At 38.5% G+C, this 27,192-nt stretch overlaps 1 protein-coding gene across 1 annotated transcript; it reads left to right on the forward strand.

Moving 5' to 3' along the window:
* Positions 1–1,344: 1,344 nt before the first annotated feature.
* POC1A (POC1 centriolar protein A) lies at positions 1,345–18,050 on the forward strand. The gene is made up of 11 exons (XM_063427500.1): positions 1,345–1,675; positions 2,525–2,609; positions 5,636–5,807; positions 6,358–6,537; positions 8,302–8,409; positions 8,952–9,067; positions 9,585–9,718; positions 11,951–12,019; positions 13,877–14,026; positions 16,193–16,360; positions 17,877–18,050. The coding sequence occupies exons 1-11, from the start codon at positions 1,661–1,663 to the stop codon at positions 17,988–17,990; spliced, it is 1,311 nt and encodes a 436-aa protein (XP_063283570.1). The 5' UTR covers positions 1,345–1,660; the 3' UTR covers positions 17,991–18,050.
* The last annotated feature ends 9,142 nt before the right edge of the window (positions 18,051–27,192 follow it).

Raw genomic sequence — 27,192 nt, forward strand, 5'->3', positions numbered from 1 at the left:
ATGGAGCCTTCTTCCTGTTCTCCCAGAACACAAACAGCCTCCAGAGAGCCTGTTCTACACCAGACCAGTGGAGCCAGACTGCAGGTAGAGCCCATCACCATCCTCATCTGATTGTAAGTAGGCAATCTAGTATATTATTCGTGGCACTAATCTCTAATTTACCTCACATTAAAGGGACACTTTAGTCCCCAGAACCACTGCAGCTTAATGTAGTGGTTCTGGTGTCTATAGCCTGTCCCTGCAGGCCTTTTAATGTAAACACGGTGGCACTGCAGCACTTGCGTTAGTTAACATGGGGCATTGTGATGTCATATCGGGGGGGGATGGGGGGCAGCAAACTTTACTTTTGCCTAGGGCGGCAAAAATCCTTGCACCGGCCCTGACGATTAAAGCTCTGAAAAGCATAATACAGCATACAAGATACTTATAAGCAATGGTTTAGCTTATGTTTAACGTAAAAATTTCAAAAATGAGGCATCACTAATCTGAAACTGAACTGTTATGTTAATACCGATGTAACTACCCTTTGACGTAACTTCCCGGTACGTTTCCAATATTTTTTCTTCTGTACCCCATCATATATGCCTTAAATAAAAGAAAGATTGAAAAAAAAAAATTGGCGTTTTTGGAATTTTTCACACACAAACAAATACTAACGCTAACTTTGGCCAGTGTTTGTGACCAAATGGCTACTAAAAAAGACTGGACATACCCCATTTGCAATACCTTGGGTCATCTACTATTGCAAATGGTATGCCATTATGGGTGTAAATGTATTTCCTGGGCTACTATACAGTCTCAAAGGCAACGTAACCAATCTGGCGAATTTCAATTTCAAATGTAACACGCTATATTTGACCATGTAACTTCCCAAAACACCATAAAACCTGTACATAGGGGGTACTGTTTTACACGTGAGACTTTGCTGAATACATATATGTGTATTTTATTGCAGTAAAAGCAAAAGTATTATGACATTGACAGTTAAAATGTCATGTAGAACTAAAAAAATTAAAAAAAAACGTATTTTCTCCCTTTTTCTTCATATTAAATTATGTTTCATAGCTAAATATTTGATATTAAATGAAAGCCCTGTTTCCCCTGAATAAAATGATATATAATAAGGGGGGTGCATTTAATATGAAAGAGGTGAATTACGGTTGGACAGGCATATAGCGCAAATGCCAGGTTTTGTTTACATTTTGTTTCGTTCACAACTTACATTACGTACATTTGGCTGCAGTCTTAAGGGGTTAAATTACTTGACCCCGCCCACTCCCTCACTCTCCCTCCCTTTCCAGTCCAGCTCGTGTTCTAGTTCTAGCCCCGCCCACGGCATGTTACAGAGGTTACTGAAGGCGCCATGATCGGCGCGCTGACGTCTGTAACCCTTTCGTGCCCGGGGCAGCGATACTATCAGTCAGTTAGAAGGCCCAGCCTCCCCATGCCAGCCTTGCTAAGGGTTAACACCGCCCAACGGCGGCAGATTTGGATGGAGTTTGCGAGCTGGTCGCTAGGGAAGCCATCATTCAGGCGGTGACTGACCCTGAGCGAAGAGGCAGACAGTCTGCTCGCAGGCCGAGTTATAAAACGCTTTATTATATACAGAGCGCCAACAGCATCCGAAGCGGAGTACAAATCCATTCACAGACATTGCAAAATGATGGGGCAGCCGGTAAGTACCCCCCAGTATCCCCTCCACCCACCCCTCCTATACAGCTATACCGGCTGCACCACCTGGGACCTCTATAAACAGCTGGGCAGAGAATGGAAAGTGCTGCCTGTAGCCTGTAATAGGCACAGTTCATATATTACAGGAGAGATGTCCAATGTACATATCGAGCTATTTCTCTAGCTGTCTGTCTCGCCAACATGCAGTATGTGAATGTTACTTGGTGGAGGGCAGCATTTTTCCTGTACTGCACAATGGCATAAGGGCATGATGGTTCTGCCAGTCCTACCATCCCATGTATTGTTACACTTTATACCAGTATAATCTCAGTGCTAGCATTGTAGCTGATGGCTGGCCAAGCTTTGTGGGAAATGTGGACTAGAGGGACGGGTTGGGGTTTATTTGTAGTGTTTGTTTTATATTTAAAAAAAATTAAATTATATTTGTGTATGTATATCTTTGCAATTTCGAATGTTTATTTCCTCTGTGAACACCTTTTGAATACATTTTTAGGTTTTGCTAAATCTTGAATTGTTGAGTATTGACATGCTCACAGCGACTAATCATATTTTTTTTTTTTTTTTTTTTTTTACATTGGAAGTTGTCTTGTTTTCATTATAAAATTTGGTGCAGTGTTTAAAGTGTGCCTGTCATTGTGTACCATCAAGTACCATAACCACTACAACTCACTGTAGATAGGATTTCCCTAGCTCTTTCCCAAGGGTAATTTGTCAAACCATTTGAAAATGTTTGACTACTTACCTGTGATACACCCCAGAAGTTACTGCACTAGCAATGAGATGCCTATCTAGCACAGTTCTATAACATTTGGAATTATTTATTTTATTACAGGATGATCCTTCTCTGGAAAGGCATTTTAAAGGACACAGAGACACCATCACCAGTGTGGATTTTAATCCCAACATGAAACAAGTTGGTAAGCCACTTCTTCATTTCAAAAAAATAAATAAATGTTTTCACATTTTCACATTTTCACACTTTGGGTGTATATGAAAAAAATCAATCAACAATCATAGGCTTCACATATAGCAGCCTCTGTCCTGGAGCCTCATGCGCTCGTAGCTTTCTTATGCTTCTCAATGAGCTTTAAAGCGGCACTGTCATGGCCGAATCAATTATTTTTTTTTTAACCCCACTTCTGACTGCAATACACTGTCGTGTGCACCTTGTCACCCCCAAATGCCCCCCCCCCCCATTTTACCTTTTTTTTTTTTTTTTTTTTTTTTTTTAAATAATTTTATTTTATGCCTGGACCTAGGTCCTGGGCACCGCCATCTTTGTGTGGGCAGATGAAGGCACTATGAAATTCCGGCACATGCCCAGTTAAACACTGGGGCATTTGGACGGGAATTTCGTCCATTCATTCGTAAATATACGAATGAATAGAAAGTTCAAACGAATGAACAAAGACCTCTTTGTTCGTTTAGTTTATTACAAGGAGGGAGCTACTGGCTCGTAGCTTCCTCCTTGTAATATGTTAAATTAGAAGTGTCAGGGTTCAATGGAATAATGGATTTTTATTTGGCCTTTTTGGGGCTGAAAAAAAGGTTTAAATATGAATCTTTTTATTTACAGATATTTAGTTTTTTGTCGTCCCCTCCCCCCAACTATTTTTAGGGTGAGGGGGTAAGTAGGGTTTAATTTTATTGGGGTGGGGGTGACTAGGGGCTTTGGAACCTCTAGTCCCCTGTAGGGGGGTGATATATTTACATTTAGCCCCCACACATTGCCGGGGGGGCAGAGGGTACAATAGGTCCCCCCTCCTTTTGTTACTTAGGACCGCTACTCACGGGTAGGGGCAGCGGGAAGATAATAGGTACCCCCCTTTTGTTACTTGGGGCCCCCACCCGCCGCTCATGGGTGGGGAGACAATAGGTCCGGTCCCCCCCACCCGCCGCTCATGGGACAATAGGTGTCTCCCCCCATTGTTACTTTTGGCTCCAACCTGCTACTCATGGGAGTGGGGTTCTTTTTTTAAAATCTTTATAACAGTGAACAGCCATAGCGTGTAGAGGCAGAAGGGAGATTTTAAAGCTCCCTTTGTACTAATACTAAGTAATCTTTACTTAGTATTAGTAAGTTTGGCAGAAAGACCAATTTAGGTCTTTCAGCCTTTTAGTAGATAGCTCTGTAATTCCCACGGTATCAGGAAGCTATCTACTTGCGGCATAAATAGGATCAGCGTTTTATTCATTCAAATGAAATTCCGTTCCGAACAGAAGTTGGCGAATTGCGTTCTAACACGAATGGAGAAACTGTTCTCATTCTGTTATGACGAAATTCGGTAGTTTAGCCGGCGTCCTGTCTAAATGACAGGTCGTTCGGGAATAGTGAAAGGAGGCATCGCAAGACCAGGGAGGATAGGATGAGTATTGGGGGGAAAATTTCTGACCCACTTGAGCGATTGGTGAAAGGTGAGTTCGGCATGACAGTGCCACTTTAATGAAAAAGGGGAAAGGAAGGTGCATACTAACACAGTGCGGCTGTCGTTTACGTTAGCTCTGTTGAGCTAATAGAAGAGGAAGAAAGTCTCCCTGATTATCCGAGTGTTGACCAAATAGGTGTTTCTGCCCCCAATTATAAAAGTGCTGATAGTTGGTGAAATCAGCACTTTTATAAAATGTCAGAACTATGACCGACTCCATATACAGCAAGCTGAAGTGCTTTATATGTTTGGAATGTCCCTCTAGCAGTCCTGATGTCAGTGGAACTCCTGTAATCGACTAAATATGTGAACGGCAGAGTCTGTTTCAAGAGTTATACTCATAATCCACGTATTGGGAAAGCCACCAGCAAAAGAATATTTATATACTTACCCGAGGATAATCCGTGCTTCTGCAAGATGGCTTACATAAGTAACTTCCTTCATAGCCAGACCCTAACTTAGATTGATTTTCACATGGAATTTTCTTTTTAGTGATCTAAAAAAAAAAAAAGCCCAGTATTTTATAAAGGCTATGCAACACATCTAATTAGAAATAAAATTATAGAAAAGATCTTGATAAAAGTCTAATTTGGGGTGAAATGTAAATCTCACTTTGTATCTGCAACTGACTGCTTCAAAAAAGCAGCACACTTTAAAAACAAGACCTGGGAGTGCTCTTTATTTTCTTATAAATATTATGAAAATAATTTAAAATGTTAATGATGCTTTTGTTAACACCCTGCAAGTGGAAACACAGGGTGTATTAAGTTTTTTTTTTTTTTCATCCTTTGAACTTATTTTTAGTAGCAATATTCTCAACCAGTGATCTCTCAGCCACTAATCTGGTGAGGTAGCTTTGTTCATATGCCCAGCATGCACACAAACATTACATAGATCTTTGGCGAAGGAGGAAGTAAAATTTCTCCCGTGATGTCACTGATCCAGGGGCTAATCTTCAGCTGCAGGAACTGTGACAAATTGTTATGGATGACTGGTTAACTTTAAAATGACAGTCAAGAGCACTAAACAAGCAGAAGTGCTCTGTGTGAATAGTGTGTCCTATTTTTAACTTTACACATGTGCAGACTTCACTACAACTTGTCACTTTTATAAATAAACGTTGTTACAACCACTGGCTGTCAATCTGGCAACCAATGATTCTACTTCCTGGTTTGTTTAGCTTAATTGTGCAGAGTACCTGCCTTGTAAAGACTTCTCATTGAGCTGCATTGCGAAGTCTGTGATTTGGCCAGCCACAGAAATCCTGGGCTGGGTTAGAAGGGGAGGATTTGCAAAAGCTTCATACAAGATATCTGCAGCTTTTGTAAGCAGTTTTTATATTAACTAACTTCTAATGAAAATGCATAATTGCATGCATTGGTTTCCTTGGGGGCATATTTACTAAACAGTGAGTTTTTTTTGTTTAGTTTGGGCAATAGAGGTTCCTTTAGACTACTTACAATTGTTTGTCCTGATTTACAGTTCAGATACATTTTTTTTTTTTTCTTCTTTTACAGCAAGTGGTTCAATGGACTCCTGTTTGATGATCTGGAATATGAAACCGCAAATGCGAGCATACCGCTTTGTAGGGCATAAAGACGCCATTTTGTCAGTTGAATTTTCGCCTTCAGGGCACCTCATTGCATCTGCTTCCAGAGATAAAACTGTTCGTTTATGGGTACCTAGTGTGTAAGTAAAATATTTAAATTAAGCAAATGCAACAACAGCCAGTTGTTTGTTTTCTGTTCATACCCTTAAAAGGACTTGAGAATTTTAAGGGCCTATTTAAAGATATTCTGTAATGGAAGTAAATATTAATTGATACTCTGATTAGTTTATGGCCACATGATAGGGAACCATTATGGGAACAAGTTGTAGTGTCTTCATGCACTATGGCATCCATATTTGTGGAGAAAGAAGTTAAACTTCAAGTATTTAGTTCATTTAATCTATGCACTTTCTAGTTATGTTGATAGCATAATGTATAAATTATATTTTCCTGAAGTTTTTCTTTATGTCCACTTTAAGGGAAACCTGTTCTCTCATAAAAATGTCAAAGTATCGCAGAATATCTAATCATATTAAATCAGACTTCTACTAAATAGAACCAACAATTTTTGTGATTATGTGATTATTTTATATATATATATATATATATATATATATATATATATGTATATATGTTTTGATTTTTTTTAATTTATTTTTATTTTTTTACACTTTTCCTCTATCTATCTAGAAAAGGAGAATCCACTACATTCAAAGCACACACAGGAACGGTTCGCAGTGTTAGTTTCTCAGGGGATGGACAATCTTTGGTCACTGCTTCTGATGACAAAACTGTGAAGGTGTGGACCGTCCACAGACAAAAATTCTTATTCTCACTGAATCAGCACATAAACTGGGTGCGCTGTGCAAGGTATGTGTGGTTATTTTGTTTACTATCTGACCTCAAATAGGTTTGAATCGAAATTATTATTTTTCATTATTGAGTAAATGTCTTCAAAACAAGTTTGTTGAATTGTTAAAGTAGAGATCCTGGCTGGATTGCTTTAACCTCCCTCTTACTACTCTGAATTCTCTCTTACTGCGTTGTACTTTTGCATCCCTTATGCTTACAGCACTGCAAGACCTAATTATTTACATGCTTTGCCTGGCCTTGGTTATTAAAAAAAAAAAAAAAAAACTTTTAGTACACCCAAAAGCTATTTCTTTCTTTTGTTTTTTATTACCAATTTGATTGTGAAGAAATGGCAGTTCCTCTTTTAATATGAAAAGCTAGTAAAGCAATGATTAAGAATCACACTATGTGAGTAATGTGTGAGTGCCAGGTGCTTGCCCCCTTGCTAGCAAGGAGGTAACATTACATTTTGTCCGTCCATCTTTGCACACAAGTGAATGACTGAGGGTGCTGGACCAGCTCAGCCTTTCTGATAGCAGCTTTTCTCCCCAAAGTTGGATGGGATAATGTGATTCATTTTTGTGTTCATTAAGAGCTTGGGCTGTAACTACTGAAAATGCACTGGCTTCTGTGAAAGCACTCACACCGTTTGATAGACATTTGAGGAATGATGTCAACAGACTCTTTGCACCTTAATCACTATGATGATATGTAGTGGTTCTGGTGCTCATTGTCCCTCTAAAGGGACACTATAGTCACCAGAACCACTACAGCTTAATGAATTTGTTCTGGTGTCTAAAGTCTGTCGTTGCTATGCTTTTCAATGGAAAAGCTGCCTTTACACAATTCAGTTATGTTTCCAACTATTTTGATCTCAAATTTGCCATTCCCTTTTAGTGAAAACCTTTAAAAAGCGTTTTACCACAAAGAATATGTTGAGATTCCAACTGCATGGTAATGTAGTTGTTTCTGCTACAATATTGGTTCTCCTTTTATCGACCTCCGCAGGATGAAAGGTCATAATTACTGGTGCACTCATTTCTGCTTATTTCCTAAATAATTACAGCTGAATATTTAGTTTTTAGCAGATGCTTTTCAGCCCTAATTATATCCTTCCAAAGGCATGGTTCCTGAAAGCTACACTTGTAAGTGCAGCTGTTGAAAAGATAGGAATTAGCAGTGTAGGCATTTTTGAGACTTGCCAATTAATTTAGCATTTTGTTTGGTTGAAATTAAAAACACAATTTGTACAATTTGCAACAGTAAAAAAGGTAATTGTCTGAACTTGTGTCACGGCAAGTTTTTAAATATCATGCGTCCTGTGAACGACATTGAATTTGGCCCTGTTAGAGTAGAGCACAGTGTAATGACTGCACCATTAACCTGTTACCTTTTATTCTAACAAACGCTACCAACTTCTGTCGTCATTACAGTAACAAGTACAGGTGTTTTTCTTATTCTGTATTAATGAATTATCTTAATATAAAAAGGCATAAATTACCTGACACCTGTCAATTAAGTCATAAAATACCTTTGGATCATTCGAGTTGAAATAGCACATTCTGACAATAGCTCTATTATGGTGCTAATATTCACTTAGTCATAACTATACATGAAGTCAAACCATTAGTTTGCATCCGTGAGAATAATTTCATTATCGTACAATAAAGCCTAGGAGGGTGTGTTAAGTTTGCATCATTTTTGGAGATATTATTTTGTTTTTCCGTTTGTACTTTAAATAATATATATTGACAATATACGGTAAATTGTTTTTGTGGATAGGTTTTCACCTGATGGAAGGCTTATAGTGTCTGCTAGTGATGACAAGACAATAAAACTGTGGGACAAAACAAGCAGAGAGTGCATACATTCATTCTGTGAGCACGGTGGGTAAGTAATGATTTTTTAGGCAAAACCTACTCTAATAATTTAGTGCAAGTTCTTATGATTACTTCGGAAATTTATTCACCTGAGGTTCACTACAGTGCAATGTTTATTAGGGTCTTGAAGTTGGGCCTTTTTTATGCCTCCCCACTTCCTTTCTGATGACTCCTTTTAAATTTTTTTTCACCTCAAATGTATCACTATATTTTTATATCGCCAGTTATATTCCTCAAGCTTCCAGAGCTATCAAATATCCATTAAAATTACATTATTTATAATACATGTCTTAACACCAGGTACAATGCCCTTTTATCTGTTTTGTGAATATTTCTGTGCACAGTGAGTATCATCATTTTAGATTGTAAATTCTCTTGGAAAGGGATCTCCTGCTCATTTGGAGTCAGTGTTTTAATTATGTGCAGATTGTGCCTCTGCATGGGCTCTTGTCTCGTTTAATAAATGTAGGTTGGGTAGAACTGCCGGATATATTGACACTGTATGATATATTTATATCATTTATTTTCTATCTTGGCGCTTGTGTTTTTTAGGTTTGTTAATTATGCCGACTTTCATCCGAGTGGCACTTGCATAGCTGCTGCAGCAACAGACAATACTGTGAAGGTTTGGGATATCCGTATGAACAAGCTGATCCAGCACTACCAAGGTAAATTCCCTTCAGTAAGGTTGATTTAAAAATGTACCCCTTTGAATCTTACTTGTAGGATTAACTGGACGTTTCTCTACAAATTTCTGAAAATGTTTACCTGATTGATAACGGTAAAATGGTAACCACCTTATGTTCTATGCATAGCCATTTCAGTTTATGCTGTTAGCTGTTTGATGAAGGCTAATAGATCCAGGAAGCTTCATAAAGAGTGTAACGAGAAACATAGGTTTAAGTTCTGCAGACGTGAGTGAAAAATTGAGGCATTGTCACAAAAGGCAATAGATGGCATAAGCTTTTGTGAGGTAAAATAATTAGGCATTGTTACCTTACCACTTCAGTGATTTGATGTGCCTGGAGTCTGCGTGTGCAGCAGTTCACTGTGAAACGCGACACATACCAATTTTAACTCCTTTGATGCCATAGGTGTAACGGCAGACTCAAAGAGAGGCCTTATGCCAGCCAAGAACAAGAGTACAGATAATGTATGTAATTTTTTAATGTATTTATTTTGCAGTGCATAGCGGCGTGGTAAATGCACTTTCTTTTCATCCGTCTGGGAATTATCTCCTCACATCATCAAATGATTCAACCCTAAAGATTCTTGATTTACTGGAAGGTCGGTTACTGTATACTCTTCACGGCCATCAGGTGAGGAATAATTTGCCTTAGAATGCTTTTGTTTCTTTTCTTCATGGAAAAACGGTAACCAGTTACAGAATTTTTCTCTAAGTCTGGAAACATGGGAAATTGACAAAGGAATTTCACATTATAGTACAATATAGCCTACATGGAAAAATTCACAAACTGTACTTTTATTGCCTCTTCTCTCCCGTCGTGGTCAATTGCTAACAATTCCCAGTTTACTGAATAACTATAATAGTAGGCATAGAAATAATTTCGGTTGTATAAGTGGTTGCATATTAAGTTCTTACTTTATTTCTTACCTGTTCCGGGATTCCATCATTTCTTTCATCTTAACCCTTTCTTTGCAAAAGGTTTGGCGAAATCCGCTGTGATGGTTATAGTGACCTCATGCCCATGGTACTGCCTCTTGGTTCTGTCAAACTGTTTTAGTTGCTTAACATTCACTATAGGTCCCTGAACATCTGTGACCTGGCTCTTTGCCCTGCATGTTGCTTTTGCTAAAGTTAAATATCCATTCCAACCAAATTTAAATGGCATGGAGGGGGTGGGGGGGGGGGAGTAGGGGGTGTGTCATCATAGGCACTCGGACCAATCTGCAGCTACATAGTCCCAAACTGCGATACACTGCATGTTCTGACACCTTTCTGCCATAGCCAGCATTGAGTATTTCAGCAATATGAGCTACAGTTGCACTTCTGTGTGATTGGGCTAGATAGGCAACCCTTCGCTCCCCATGAGCGTCAGTGAGCCTTGGGATCCCAATGCCGGATCACCGGTTGTCCTTCCTTGCACCTCTTTTGGTAGGTACTAACCACTGCATACCAGGGAAAACCCCACACGACTTGCCATTTGGAGATGCTCTGACCCAATTGTCTAGCCATCACTATTTGGCCCTTGTAAAAGTCACTTGGATCTTTTCTCTTGCCCATTTCCCTGCTTTTAACATATGACATTCAAGAACTGACTGTTCATTTGGTGCCAAATATATCCTACCTCATTGTCAGGTGTCCGTGTATAATCAATGTTATTTACTTCACCTGCCAGTGGTTTTCATGGTAGGTGTGTGTGTGTGATAGAGATAGATAGATAGATATTATTATACATTTTTTTTTTTAAAAACATTTTTTAATATATCTCTACTAGAATACTATGGTTATGTCATCTGAGCCTTTGATGGTATTCTTTTCCCATCATACGCAGTTTACTGTTCTGTATACTCTCTATATATGTGTGCATGAATATCAGTTTACACTCTGTAGAAGGCTTTTCTGTTCTCAGAGATTTCTAGAACACAGCCTTCCTCTCCACGGATCCATTTTTGTGTAATTACGCCCACACATTGTACACTACAGATGGTGAAAGCATATTGCAGGGAAGTGAGACACTATGAAAAACATATGGAGATGTGCACAGTGTACCGTGTTAGCGAATTAAAATCCATATTACAAAAAAAGGCTGCAAAATTCAGGCTACAATAGCCAAGCTGTGACTATAGTGGGTTATAAATATATATATTTCTGTTTGCATTTTAATTTGCTGCTTTTTCAGAGTTTAGTGAATAGGTCTGTATGACTGAATTGTGACTTTATGTGAAATAACGAAAAAAAATAAAAAATTTAAACTAGCTTTTCTTACTCTAATTTTAATGTACTTTCAAATTAACCGTTTTTCAAGCAGATTATTATAACTTGGTTAAGTAAAAATATTGAGCTGTATTTTAATCTCTTGAAGATGTAACTAGATTTCATGTTGGTAACCGCATCAAAATTTTGAAACGTGTAGGAGAATAAAAAATATAGTGTGAATATTCATATAAATCTAAATTGGATTCAAAAATGTGCCAACTTTTGGTATTTTTTCACTATTTCGGCAGTTTTGAGTTTAAATTTACCTTGAATTCATGACAGTTCACACTTTAGAAAAGCCCTTGTAAAATAAATAAATACACAGTGGGTAGAGGTGTGCACCTCCGTACTCAACTGAACAGCAGGAATCCCCCCAAAATGTTAGCACCTAACCAGTTACTCACAGTTAAGCCGATCAGCTCCCAGAGTTCCCTGTACAGAGAAGAGGAAGTGCCTGGTGATGTTTCTTTATGATGGAGTCGCGGGAGTGCTCATTTTGCGGAATATAACAGTGTTGTATATTGTAATGAGGTTTGATGGGCAATTATAGTTCTTATTCTGTGTTTTCTTTGGTTTTTTTTTTACTATTTGTTTATTTTTTCTCTTATAGGGTGCAGTTACTTGTGCCAGATTTTCGAGAGAAGGAGATTTCTTTACGTCTGGGGGATCTGATGAACAAGTGAGTTATCACATTGCTGAGCTATCTCTAAAGATCAGTTGTTATCGAAGTAACTGCTTTGTCATTATGTGGACGACATGCTAAGAACTCGGGTAGTGATGTTGAAGCAAAAGGATGTATAAAGAAAAGAAAAAAAATAAACCTCAAGGGTTGCTCAAGGTTGAGCCCGTTGTTTCAGATTTCTTGGGTGAAGAGTGTCTAGATGACCTTGATTTGAGTAACTTATTACATTTGTGTTTATATGGAATAGCTACCACTTCTTCACCCATCATGCTATTCACTCAGCTGTGACACAATCCTGAGCTATACTTTGGTTTAAGTCGTATACAGTTTTACGTCTGTGTGAACAAATCCCAGGAAACCTATTTGCTGTACATTTATAAACACCCTTGCTTGATCATTTGTCCACCTCACTTGATCACCTGAATTCCATACCCTTGTCAAAGGAGACACTCTGTGCATTATAACCACAACATATTATTTTAGTAGTCATTTAGCAATAAGACGTTAGATGCATTTCCTCTGGTTTTCTCAAACAGTTTTTGACTAGTTTGACAAAAAGTATGCTCCTCTAGAATCCCCATTGCAGGGCATAAGCCAGGAGAACCAACAGAAGATCGAAGAGCTTATGGCTCTCTGAAGGATGTAGTTGAGGCAGGGACGCCTGGCAGATCCTAGGTAAAGGGTCAAACCCTATTTAAAATGGTTTGACTACTTCTATTGGGGACGTTGGGCCACACTTGGCATCATAACCACTACAGCACACTTTGGTGGTTATATACCTTGCAGTGTTGCTTTGAAAAAACATTAGCCAGAGGGGATTTCTAAAATACATTTTTATGGACTGCAATAGGTTAACAGAGTACAATGGAAAGTTCTCATTGGGGTCACTTTCCACATCCCTAGTTCTCCCATCATACAATCACAACTTTATTTTCTCGTATAACTATTAAATGTGTCAGGTTTTAATATAATACTTCTAATGAACTTTACAAGGAATGAACAAATCTCTTTATTCTTCAAGTACATTGGTGTTGTCTTGTTTCAGAGATTAGATAGTTATGGTACATTTTGTGGTTGGTTAATATCAATCATTGTTAAGGAGAGTGGAATCTGGTTGAAAGTTTAGTACTGTTGTCCTTGGGCCTAGTGCTCTAGAACATCTCAGACTGACCGTCTTAAATGTATGTGGTATTAAATGTCAATATGCTACATACAACTACACACTTTCTAACAAGCTCAAGCATATATTACCGGTACTTACTGGAAAATGCTTGCTGAGAACTCTCAGCCACTTCCTAGTTTTATATTCAAACTTTTTTTTTATGCTTTTTTGTAAAAAAAAAAAAAATATATTTTCTTTTCTATATGAGTGACTTGTCCACAAAACATGTGGATGAACAGGTAATCTTGAGGTAGCTTTACAAATCAGTAACTATTTGTGCAGATACAAAGTCAACAAATTTTAAAGACCAAGAAAAAAAAGTTTCCTGCGCTCTCTCCTTAATCCCTATGTATATTTAAACAAATGAAGGTCATTTAGTTACTCCAATGGCCACTGAATGGGATGCCGGCCTGCCAAAGTCAAGGCAGACCCCCCTAGACGGGTCCTACTCTGACCCTTCACCTTGCTTCCTTGAGCAAAGATATCTCTAATGAGACAGAGAGGGGTATTTTTATGAATCGCGTGTCGGTCGAAAATGTTAGAATTTCTTTCTTTTTTTAAATATATTATTTTGCCTTTATTTGCTTTTATAAGGATGTTTTAACATTGAAACCAACACAATATCTAGTTATAGGATATTTGTGCATAATTGTATATCCTGTATAATGTGGTGTTTGCTTTGTTACAAATAGGTAATGGTTTGGAAAACAAATTTTGACTCTGCCAGTTACACTGATGTGATTGCACATAAACAACGGACGTTTGCTAATGAGACACATGTCAAACCATCTGGCCAACTAAAAGACTTCCTTCAATCCGTTGCAAATGAACAAATTGATGAGGTTGTATTCTCTGATATTCTATATTTACTGGTTTTGGTGCTAAATATATGTTTGATATATTAAAACTAAAATGGTTTCCATGTGCCAATTGTGTAGTTTTTATAATTGTACTAATTTATTAAATTGCATCTCATTTAGTAGAATATATTATATTTTCCGATATGTGAGGGGATATATGTACAGATGTACAGTGAGCTGTATGTTGAATATAATCCATATTCAACAGGTGGGTATAGTGCAGTTAGAACAGGGGTCCTCAAACTCCGGCCCCCCAGATGTTGCTGAACTACAGCTCCCATGATTCTCTGGCTATCTATGTAATTCAAAGAATCATGGGAGTTGTAGTTCAGCAACATCTGGGGGGGCGGAGTTTGAGGACCCCTGGGTTAGAATGATTCCACTGTATCACCTGCCATGTGTAGGATAATTATGCTGAACTCTCCCTTATGTTCTTGTACATCATGCCATGTAGTATCTGATACACTTTTTGCCTTGCAGTAATTTAGCACTAGCCCCTAAACTGGCCATTCCAATTCATATATATATATATATATATATATATATATATATATATATATATATATAACACCACCAGCTGTTGTAGAACTACACCAGGGGCCCTCAAACTCTTTAAACAGGAGGCCAGTTCATGGTCCCTCAGACACTGTTGGGGGCCGGACTCTAAAAAATCCTATGCACATTGTGCACATGCATGCATAAACAGACACGGACATAGACATGCATACATATATACGGACATACATACTGAAATAAATATGCACACACTGACAGACACACATAGCTAATTTAGCTTACTTTTTTTTTCAGGAGGGTGGCTGGGGCTGATGGGAGTCGGCGTGGCTCCCGTGGCCTGGCTCTCTTCCCTCCCGGGCGAAGGGAGCTGAGAGAAAGTGGCAGTCACTTCCTCCCAGCACTACAATGCGGTTGAATTTTTTTTAAAGGGGCCTGGTCGCGCTATTGCACGTACACCGCACTGACCGGGCCCCTGAAGATACAGGGCCTGGCGGGCCGTAGTTTGAGAACCCCTGAACTACACAATCGGTTTACACTTTCCAAGCATCCTGGTGGTGTTAGTTCTTCAACACTGGGGTGGGGTCCGTCTTGAGTTTCATAGTGTATACACCATGATGGAATCACAACTTTGGCCTCAGTAATGATATTTTAGGAGCTCAGTACTATTCAGTACTGTGTATAAAAAAAACCAAAATGAGTTTAAAAAAAAAAGATATATTTAAACAAATTAATGGACATGGTTTTTTGTTTTTTTTTAGTGTATGTATATGTATATATGTGTGTATAATTTTATTTTTTTCCCCCCACTTGTTCAGTCTTTCCCTGTACATTTATTATCCCAACTATACTTTATTTCCCATGAAAATAGTCTTGTCTGTATATAGCTATACCTTCAGCTTTAAAAAAAAAAAAAAAAAATTGTTGTTGCTGATTTACAGATAAAAATACTATATATGAGTGTTAGAGAATTCTAATATGACATACCGGTAATACTTAATAAAGATATTAAATATTACTTATTATGCTCAGTCAACTTTATCGGTAGATTTGGCACTGCAACCATTTCCTATCTTTGAATTGTATTTAGTCAATGGAGTCCCCTGGTACTGTCCCTCCATTCATTGTTAAACAGTGTTTGAGCAGTTGGAACATGGATGAGGGTCTGTGGCCACTCAGTCTGACACCTACAGGAGGTATGGCGAAGACCGAGATTACATTCATCCTTAAAATTCATACTAAAAATGGGTGGCTGTGATGGGCTGAAAGCGGTCAGCTGGCACTCTCAGCCAGTCACCATTTGCTACTACATGTTAATTTTTCCTCGTAATCCCCAGCACAACACATTGGGTGGGCTGCTAGGGGCTTTTGTTAATGTTGAGCCATTCAAAGCTTTTTAACACTAAATTTGGGCGATTTGGGCACAGCAGTCACTAACCACTTCAATGAGATGAGGCAGGTACATTGTCCCTTTAAGGCATGTCTCAGTTAGTCATCACTAAACTTCAAGTTTCCAGCCAGCATGTATAGTCCTTAAAAAAGCCGATTTGAATTGTTTTCTAAACGAACATCTCTAAAAATGTTGTATTAAATCATGTTTTACTGAAATTACAATGAATGTATTTTACTCATCAGCCTGCAGAAATGGATCCGGTCAGTACACCTGTCCACGTCAAACAAATGAATCCTACTATAAAGCTGTACCCCACTGAGCAGCAGGAATCCCCAGAAAATGCAGCCAATCTACACAATGTGGCAAACACACTGGAGCATATAGTAGGGCAGCTAGATATCCTTACTCAGGTGAGAATCACATAAAGTGCTGAAACTTATAATGACCTCTGATGAAATAAGTATTACTGGAGTTTTTAATCTGTATAGTAGCAGTGTTTATAGTAACACAATATGCTTAATAATTTTGATTATCCTGTTAGTTGTTGCCAATCTGTTATAACAAGTGATTTTTATTTTTTAAGATAATGTTATTTGTAAAAATGTAACAAACCGTGTGAAACAAAGTGGCCCCAATAATTGACTTGCATCTAGTTTGCATGAAATGTTCTAAAAAAAAAAAAAAAACAACCCCAACTTCTTGTGAGATCTCATTTAAATTTAAATGGCTGCTGCAATTAATTGAACCCTCTAGGATGGGCATAACATAAATGTTGTACAAAAAATGTACAATTATGTGAATTTTTTTTTTTTTAATCAAATTTATATATTCTTGTATATGGTTTGTCCTGTTTATTAATGTCTAGCACTATTTTGAAAAATAGCTGATGTAATGTGCTAATCATACCAACATGATTGATGCTTCATTTCCATGCTGCTTGTAAAGAACAAGATCAAGCTGATGTATAAGTATTAATGATTAGGTAGGACATCTGTAGCCATTGTGGACCTGTCGTGTGCATATTTTAGAGAGATCTTATATTAATATGGACCTGTCACCTGCAAACATGTAGATGACTGTCTGCATCAAGAAATCACAAAATGTAGATGTTTGTTTACCGAATGATTGCAAATGGAAAACCACCTTACAAAAATAACTTATTTGGAAGGAATTCACTAATACAGCTAGTCTATTTTAGTTTACATTTTGCAAATAGGCTTTTAGTTTACTACAATTTTTGGTGTTTAGTGAACAAAATTCTAAAGTGCTTTGAATTAAATATTAAATAAACTTATTTTAAAGTTCAATTTTGAGTGTTATATGTGGGTTGAGTGTACACCCATAATTTTCCTCAACGCCAAACACTGCATCCCACAATGCCTAGCATATGACCGCACCCTAAGCATTATGGGAGAGCATTGATGCACATGCCCAGTCATGCAGTTTGTGGTTGAACTCTTTGCCAAAGTTACATGCTAAAGTTCAAATTGTAAAAATGATACATTTATCTTTTAATAGGGATTTAGCGGCTATCATTATATACTGCTCAAACTTATGTGTATAAGCTGCTACCCTATCATTAGCTTGACATTTGTGCTATAAAATATTGAGCTTCACGCACAGCAGTATAGTACGAGAGTCTGTCCGTTATTGAAGTTGGTGGTTTTTTATAGTTTTTATGCTTTTAAAGTTTGGAGACTTAAATAAAAAAATAACTATAAAAAAACATTATTTTTTTTTTTTTAAATATTCCACATATTAGCTGTATAAATCTAAAAATGTATTCTTAATCTAGCTTTTAATGTATTAAACAGAACTATATGTTATGGTTCTAAACCACTTGTTTCCTTGCTAAAGTTAATTAATGCTTTGTGGTTTGGTTTAGAAAAAGAAAAACAAATAGTTTGCTTTGTTTTTTCCTTTCAGACTGTAGCTATTTTGGAGCAGAGACTTTCTTTGACAGAAGACAAAGTGAGGGAGTGTATATCAAAAAAGCAAGTTACGTTTCCATTTGTGGACTCTGATTCACAGAAGTCTTAATTTCAACTGTGTGATATATTTTTTATTTTTTAATAGTGTTGTATTGCTGTATATTTAAAAGAAATAATAAAACGCAAATCTTTTTATTTTTTATTTTAAAGGCTGGTTTTTCTCCTTCCCTCTCTTCTAATTGTGCTTTAGGTAAGAATAGCCATATTGGTAATTGATGCTAAGATAACAAAATAGTTTTTACAAGCTCTCGTAATACTTTTTAATTTATTAATGTTATTTGATCAGAATGCTTTTGGGATTTTGAAAGCTATTCTTTAGGTCATTAACACCTAATGGGAGATTTATTTGCACATTACCTGAAGAGTTCCTGCCTTCCTTTATTTTTGAGTGCAGGGTTAAAGACACATTTTATTGAAGATGCAGAAGCATGAAACAAAATAACAAGTTATAGAAATAGTAAATCATAGTATGCTACACTTCTTTTTTTACGGGGGGGAAAAAAGAGATGTATAAATTGCTGAAAATCCACTGAGCGTAAGAACATAGAAGAAAATATATAAGACTTTGCGTAACACTACTGCTATGTTTGAAATTTTGTGAACCTCCACCCGATGCCTTCAACCAATGCCGCACACGGGCAACAGCAAAGCATCCCTGTCTGTAAGGGGTCAGAATGGTTGGGCTCCAGATAGTTGTAAGGGAGGCCCAGATTGTGCTTTGGGTCAATGCCTCATGTCCACCGATCTCCAGTTTTGTTTTGGAGGGATAATAGGTGCATGGGCACTTCAGATCATAGAGAACAGCTTGAGTGTCTGGACGTCGTGGTGGAGTCTGCTCCATGAGGGCCCTTAGCCCAGGGGCGGAACAGAGAGCATGATTCTGCTCCGGAGTTGCTTGAACGATGCGCTCAGGTCTGCAGCTTAAACTGAGCCAAAACTTCTGACAATCTTTGTTGAACCTGGCCTCACAGTCCTCCATGCATGCACTAGTCTCTGGGCTCACCTGGCACATGAGTATCTGCGGCTCAGTGGCCATCTTAAATGCTTCACAGCACTGGATTCGTGAGGAGCACAACTGTGGCAGACCGGGATAACACCCACCGATCCGGAGGGGCCAGTAGCGGGGTTGAAAACTGGTCACTTCAGGCTTTGTGGCACTAGCCAGGAGATCAGCTTGCTTCCCCAGCCAGCAATCCATAAGCTTCAGTAGGCGAAGAGCCCGGGTGTGCTATCCACGCATCCTAGCTGCCACTGAGATTGTACGTGTGGGCCTTCATTGCAGAGGTAAGTCTGCATATCTGTCGTTTTTGACAGCTTTAGTAGCGTGATATTTAGATTATTGCTCAGATCAGCAGGAGCTGCATGAAAATGCTTCTGGCCATGTTAGTGGTCAGTCCCCGTCCCAGAGTTCCTGCCTTCCTAATATTTGTCCAAAAGAATAAAGGATATTTGTTGAGTTTTTTGTTTTTTGTCTTTGTTTTTTTTATTTTGTATTATGTAAAGAGTAGACATTCTTTACTAATTTATAGTAGTTTGCTTGAGTTTTACTTTAGCGGGATTTGCTTAGAAAAACAAGCATCAGTACTATGTAAAGGGGCACTCTAAGCACCATAATCACTATGGCATGGTTCAGTGATTATGGTGCATGGAGTTCCTTGGAGGCGTTCTATTGTAAAATTCAGAGCATTTTTAAAACATATTTTAACACAAATAAGGTGGACTTATTTTTTTAAGTGTCACCCAGGCTTCCACAGTGCTTCACAAATCTTGCCAAAGGGAACGTTTCTACTTCCACATTAGCAATATAAATTTTATCTGAAGATGGACAGTGTTCTTCCTTAAACAGAAATGGGGATTAATGCTTTAAAGGTATCTGTGAAGAGCGACAAAACCGCAGACTCCTTGAGTAGCTAGCGAAGTGTCAGACCATTCAAAAAAAACTAAACATTTTAGTAATGGGAAACAGCCGGGGACACCTGACATAACTTCTACAGGCTGTATTGGTAATGATGCTTAACATGCATCTTTAAAAGAACACTATAGGCATCCCTACTACTTGATGTCAATGAAGTGCTCTGGGTGCCATGTGCATCTCTGTTTTAACCATGCAGCTGAAAACATTGCCATTCTGCCGTTAATTGTTGGGAGAGAGGAAAAAATAGCAACAATTGCCATGGAAACCAGTAGAATCAACAGGAACATTCCGTTGGTTTCCATAGTGGTTTCCCCAATTTAAGAACCACTACTTTTAGCAAGACTTCTTAAATCTACTCCAGGCAACATCTCAGAATTTCGTTCCTGAACAAACTTCAAGGTTGTGCCAGTGGATGGAATTGATTTTGCTCATGTACATGGACTATCCTGCAACACATGTGCATTTCATGGTTTGGTAATCTGCATCTGTTCATAAACCTTAGGAAAGCCCAGTACCACCCATGATATGGAGGGTGAATTCACATATGTGGAAATTAGTGTTTTGTATTGCCAAGTCTGACTCACACCAAGTCTACAAAACCTCCCTTATATGCTGCTTCCACCCACCATGCCCTAGTGACCCAGATCAGTAAACACAAGACCAACCTTTTCACATGTTCAGACATGAATCTTAGCCTTGTTTCAAATCCTTTATTGAAGATCTTGTATAGTGACAGTTTGGCAGTTTTGTCAGTAGTGTCCCAATGCGGAAATCAAGGTTTAGGCATTTCTATATCAATAAAACCTGTTGCTTTGTTCACAGTTCATTTTAGTTTGAAAATTCCCAAGAATATCAAAGCTAAAGTGTCTTGTCTAACAAGGAGGCCATGGTTACAGACAAGTGGGGAAAATTCAAGTGGTTTAAGCATGAGCTGGCCCTCCACTGCAGAGTTTAGCTTAGAGCTAAACAAAAGCTTTATGGATGAGCTTCCAGCTCTCAATAGTGGAAGGGACTGGTGTCGAACTGGCTCCAAGTTGCTTGTCAAACCTTTAGCAAATGAGTTGACTACTTACATTATTGGGGTTATGTAGTTGATGTAATTTTTTTTAAGTAATATTAGTACAGGAAAGTTGTTGTTTTTTGGTAAATAAATCTCTACACTCAAAAATCAACTAGAAATTTATTTAAGAACTTTATTATTTTCATTTATTCATTTCAATTAATAGGATCCGAAAGGAGGGACATCTAGGGGATTTGTAGTGAGCTTCTCTCTTCCCTAAAAATATCTTGGTTTGGAATCCTTTACTTATATTTGCATAATTATCTGCTCTTCTAATTTAGCTTTTAATGTGTTGGTTTTTTTTTTTGTGTTTTTTTTTTTTCCCCACACCCTATTTGTGTATCTCTACTACAAACCCCCAAATGTTGTATTCTCGTCTGTCATACATTGTTTATTAAATTGGCATCTAGGCTGAGTGATAACTGTGAAAGCCAATCTGTGTTCACATTTGACAAAACAATATATAAAGTTACTTGCACTCTATCCAAATATATATATATATATAGATATATATATATATTATTTTTTTTTCTTTCTTTCTTGGTACCACTGAAATGGCCATAAAAGCTCACCTGCCACGTACACGAACATGATCACCTTGCTGCTTTCAGCTAAAAGGCAAAATGTTTGAGAGATAAATGGGTATTCTTAAGAACAAACTAATTGCCCATATCAACAACTCCACACACCATAACCTCTACACACTGCCCTGTGTTTATGGTGCTTAGTGTGCCCCAGACAAACTAATTAACCCTTAATCGGGTACACCACCTAAGTGGTTTGTCTTCACATGGCCAATTGCGGTGATTATAAAATCTCCTTTTTAAATGTGATTTGGGAAAGTGTTCAAGTAGGTTGTTTGTTTTTTGGTTTTGTTTTGTTATATGTATTTGGGGCTGATGATTACTATAGCTGCCACCATAGAGTAGTAGAAGTTTGAGCGCAGGAATCACTTTGCTGTAACGAACAGCTTAGGAAAAAATTTAATGTTATGGCTGAACTGCCTCATTGCTAAGACAGCCATTAGTAGCCTACTATTGGATCAACGGCAAAAACCGGTGTGAGAATGGCTGAACTTGATGGACGCATGTCTTTTTTACAGCTTATATAACTATTGATCTATGCATCTCTGGTAGGCTGCTGGGCTTAGCTCATTGGCTGAGAGCGACCCTCTGACTAAGCCAATAAACTAGCCCTGCAGTTCAGGGCTTTACTCAGAAGAGCTAATGAAACTCCCATCTTTCCATTGGCAGTAGTGGAGGCAGTGAGCACCAGACAAGTAAGAAGTCAATAACTTTAAAATCGGTTAGGGATCGACCGATTATCGGTCTTGCTGATATTCTGTATTTTCAGAAATATCTGTATCGGCCAATAAAGATACCGATATTGCCGATAATGCAGAACAGGGCCGCCATCAGGGCCACCCAGCACACTCTTACTTACTTTCCCTTCAGCTCCTTTGTCTAACTCTCGCGAGTCCCGCGGCCGTCAGAGCACTGCCACAGGTTACCATGACAACATTTCGCGCGGCACGCTGAAGGGAACTGTTGGGAAGGTAAGTAGAAGTGTGCTTGGCACCCCAGAACTGCTGCAGACCCCCAATGAATGCCATATTCCCATGCCCCCCTTGTCGGGTAAGAAGCAGGTAGGGGGGATTAAAACAAAATGTAAATAAAAATGCCCTTCCCCATTTTTACACACATTACATATCTACACAAACACACACTCTGCATTCATTTTAAATATATATATATATATATATATATACACACACACACACACACTTATACACATATTGCATTCACTATATACACACTACTAGCATGTATATTTTGTGCATTTACTTTAATAAAGAAAATTTGCAAAAAAAAATAAACATGTTCAGTTAACAGTAGATTTGGGTAGAAATAGTTTTTTTTTTTTTTAAATGGTAAATATACAGAAGATCGATAAGTTATTGGCTACTGGCCTGAAAGTTCACAGATTATCGTTATTGGCTCTAAAGAAATCTATATCAGTCGATCCCTAAAATCGTGAGGGAGGGGGCTCACCAGGCACCATAACCACTAAGGCAAGTGCTTGTGTTCTGCTATTTGTAAAATAATGGACACATAGTACCAAATATGTGGTGACTGGAATTCCCTTTTAAGTTAAAGCTCAGCATGATGAAAAGGTTTGCACAACATTTACATAAGTGCACTATTGGATAGATATTTTATACAGCTGTATTCCATTGTTAAGGTACCACGTATTTGTGTAAAATAAATGTCAAATTTCAGGCACCTGCATAATGTACAGGATTTAATATTTCGGTTATTGTGAAAAAAATAATAATAATAATAATAATCTGGTTTAAAATTCAGGCTCACAACTGGCCAAATCTCCATCCTTCCCTTAAACTAAATAAAAGTCTTGAGAGTTTGCATTTTCATTTTGTCATCCAAGACAGTGTTGGGTTTTATGTCCTGTTGCGAGGGGTTGTATATAAAGTGTTTCTTGGTAGTATGTAGAATTCAAATGCTGCTATAGGTAATCACTTAATCACAGCTAGGATCAAACGGCAACTGCCATGGTAGTTTTCTTACGGCAGCACGTGAATTTCTTTTATTACTGTCGAAGCTGCCGCCTCTCAGCATGTGGAAATAATTGGCTGGAAAAACATGGCTCATTGAGACAAACTAACCAACGTATATGTTTTCAGAAGATCGTTTTACCTGAAATTGCCTGTAGTTACTAAAACCCACTGCTAAGGACATGTGTGTAAGGACATGTGCTTGTTATATAAAGGCTTCTCAAGTACAGCAGTCATTAAATAATAAAGAGACTACACCCACCTTTTATTTTTGTTTTAAAAACCACCAAGGTGTTGTTTATTTTTTTTCCCCTCTGTGTTTAAAGGCATACTCCAAGCACCATAACTACTTGTGATTTGAAGTTGGTGCCTTAAGTCTGTATGTGCAGCGTTTGGCTTTGAAATGCTGCACATGCATATGTAAACCCTTTACATGTCAGAGCAGTAACCACCTCTGGTAGCTTCATAAGCTGGTCTTGAACAAGTTCCAGTCTGGTTAATGTAAATTCTGTGCAAAAGAGGCACCTGATTCCCGCACAGAGAGCATGCTGGCGCTAGCAGCATGGCAGCCTAGCAGGTTTCCCCTAAGTCTGACCTCCCTCCAGGGAAGGGGAAGGATGTCAGTCGAGGAGAACGTGGACTCTCTGCAATGGAGCGGAGGTACGAGTTTGTTTTTTAACATTGGGAGGGGTGGGCCATCTCCGAAAGGGTTACGCAAACCAAACCAATATGTTGTACCATTTAAAGTTACTTCAGGGAAGCACATTTTTTATTTCCTGTAGCAAATCAATTTGAAACATTGTTGGAGGAAGAATAATCTTTTCTTTCTCACTTCTGGGTAGAACACCTACCTTCTTAGGGCATAGAATGTAATATTCAGTCCTAGAATATTGCTGGCTGTAGACCAGTTCTTGATTTTGAAATCAATTATTTCCTTAGACTGGGCCCTGGCTTTGTCTGATGTATCCACTTTTTTCCCTTTCTGCATGTACCGGTATGACTCTTTCACCACCTGGAACCTGTAGAACAAAACTACAGTTCTGAATTTCTCAATGGAAACTGTTACTGCCTTCTTTGATTAGTGATCAATACCTCAAACCTCTGTCATCAGAAAAGGGCTGAAATTGGTAAGGAAGACCTGGATCATGACTGGTCTGCTGGCCAAGGTTGCAGAAGAGACTCTCTTAAAAGTATGGACACTACACAGCTCTCTAATTCCTGCTGGTTTATACAGAGGAACATGAGATGTGTGTTAGATTTGTATTTATTTATGTCTGGCCTAGTAATATGCCTTCAGTTTTTTGGAGCCTAATCTAGCGTAAACCCTAAATTTCCTGCAGACAATGGGTGCATGCCCTAGAGACCCACAATGTTAAATGAACACTTTAGGCACCATAATTACTACAGTGCATTGGCACCTCCCAAGTGTAAGTAATCAAACCATTTTAGAATAGCTTGACTCTTACCTGGCATACTCTAAGCATCATTCCCCGGCCTCCTCTCTTCAATCTCCAGGAGAGCTTCTTAGCTCTGTCTGAGTTAGGCCTGGTGGTGCTTGGCTTAAGAGACCTAATGGAAGTTCCTCATAGGACCTTTTTGCTCTCATGGAGGTTGGAGAGCAGCTTCTAGCAGACCCCAGATAAGAAGTGAAAGCATTCTAAAATTTATTTGACAACTTTCACTGGGGGTGCCAGATGATTTAAAAAAAAAAAATTACAAAAAATGGAGTGAGTGAGAAGATGAATCAAGCACTGTACACTCTTCATCTTTCCACCTTGTGCATAAGAGCTTCTCTGGGAAGCTCCCACCGTACCAGAGTAGGATGCTCTCCCCAACTGTTCCCACCTCCGATCCAGTACCAGCACGATATTTTGCATACTGCAATACAAAAATAAAGTTGCTCAATCATAATTTTCCTACAGAGAACCCCAACTATGGAATAAGTTCACGGACACAGTCAAATCTTCATTCAATTTAAAGTCTTTTTAAGAGAATTATGGCAATATACCTCAATACAGAATACACCTGTAGTGATGTCCCGAACGGTTCGCTGGCGAGTAGTTCCTGGCGAACATAGCGTGTTCGCGTTCGCCACAGACGGCGAACATATGCGATGTTCGGTCCGCCCCTTATTCGTCATCATTGAGTAAACTTTGACCCTGTACCTCACAGTCAGCAGACACATTCCAGCCAATCAGCAGCAGACCCTCCCACCTCCTAGACAGCATACAATTTAGATTAATTCTGAAGCTGCATTCATTTATTTTGGTATTATTTTGTGTTTATTATACATTATCCTCCATAGCCAGTAACCTGTGTTTATTATACATTATCCCCCACAACCAGTAACCTGTGTTTATTATACATTATCCCCTCACAACCAGTAACCTGTGTCTATTATACATTATCCCCCCATAGCCAGTAACCTGTGTTTATTATACATTATCCTCCCCATAGCCAGTAACCTGTGTCTATTATAGATTATCCCCCCATAGCCAGTAATCTGTGTTTATTATACATTATCCCCCCCATAGCCAGTAACCTGTGTTTATTATACATTATCCCCCATAGTCATTTATCGTTGGACCTAGGCAGCATGATGTCTTAGGCCGGCCCAGAGAGTGAATAATATAATATATATGTTCAGAAACATATTAGTAATATATATAAATTGGGTTCATGCTAAGTGGGTGAAAAGGTATTAAAGAAAAACACACTTATTGCATCAAATTTACAAAGCCAAACTTTTAAAGGTTTTAAAAGCTTTCCTCATTTCTTTCTCGGGATGAGGAATATATCGGTTGTAGACTGAGGATTTCCATCTGCCCAATCTTTTAATAATATGCACTGGAGTGTCAGTGTTGAAGGAGACCGAAGCTGCCCCTATTCTAAATGAAAGACCCGAGACATGGATACAACCCAATCTTAGGAGTAGTGTTCTGATGTAGAAGATGAATTTAGCTGTAGTCAGAGGGATTCAGTGAGAGTAGTGGTGAAATGTGTGTGGCATCACTGAGTGTGGGTAAGTAAGAGTCAAGTATTTTAACTGGGCACTAGTTCTAGGTGGGATAAAGTGGTATATCGGATGGATGAGTAGTTTGGTTCGTTTTAGAGGTTTGTAGAGAAAGTATATAGTGATCATGATTTTTAACGATAGCCAAAATTTTTAAGGTGGTCCCAGTGCCACCACTCATATCTGGTGTCACAATAGCTTGCGTTTAATATAATAGCAGTCAGTTTCCTTCATACGTGTGCATTTCAGGGCCTGCCAGGGCACAGTATCACACCAGTGCAACTCATATCTGGTGTAACAGTAGTGTACATTTAAAAAAAAAAAATTGTCACCTTTCGGGGACCCTTGGTGTTGTACGTGGCTGGGTGGAGGAAGAGACCTTCAATGACATCAGTGAGGACAAGGAACGGGACATGGCTAGCTTGGTATCCAACCTTGTGCAAATGGGGAGTTTGCGGTTGTGCAAATGGACTGTTTGCGGTGCGTTAAACGGGGAGTTTGGTCTGTCACTGTGAAGCGGGCGTAACCCTTACACTACCTGATCAATACAACATCATACCTGATGTTTTAAAGCACGTTATTCCAAACAATTTAGGAATGTTAGGTGATTTATGCCCTTTATGGATTAAAACCAGACTCTGCATCAACTATGTAATTTTCCATGGGAGTTTTGCCATGGATCCCCCTCCGG

The sequence above is a fragment of the Pelobates fuscus genome, chromosome 7 (assembly GCF_036172605.1).
Source record: "Pelobates fuscus isolate aPelFus1 chromosome 7, aPelFus1.pri, whole genome shotgun sequence".
NCBI classification, from domain to species: domain Eukaryota; kingdom Metazoa; phylum Chordata; class Amphibia; order Anura; family Pelobatidae; genus Pelobates; species Pelobates fuscus.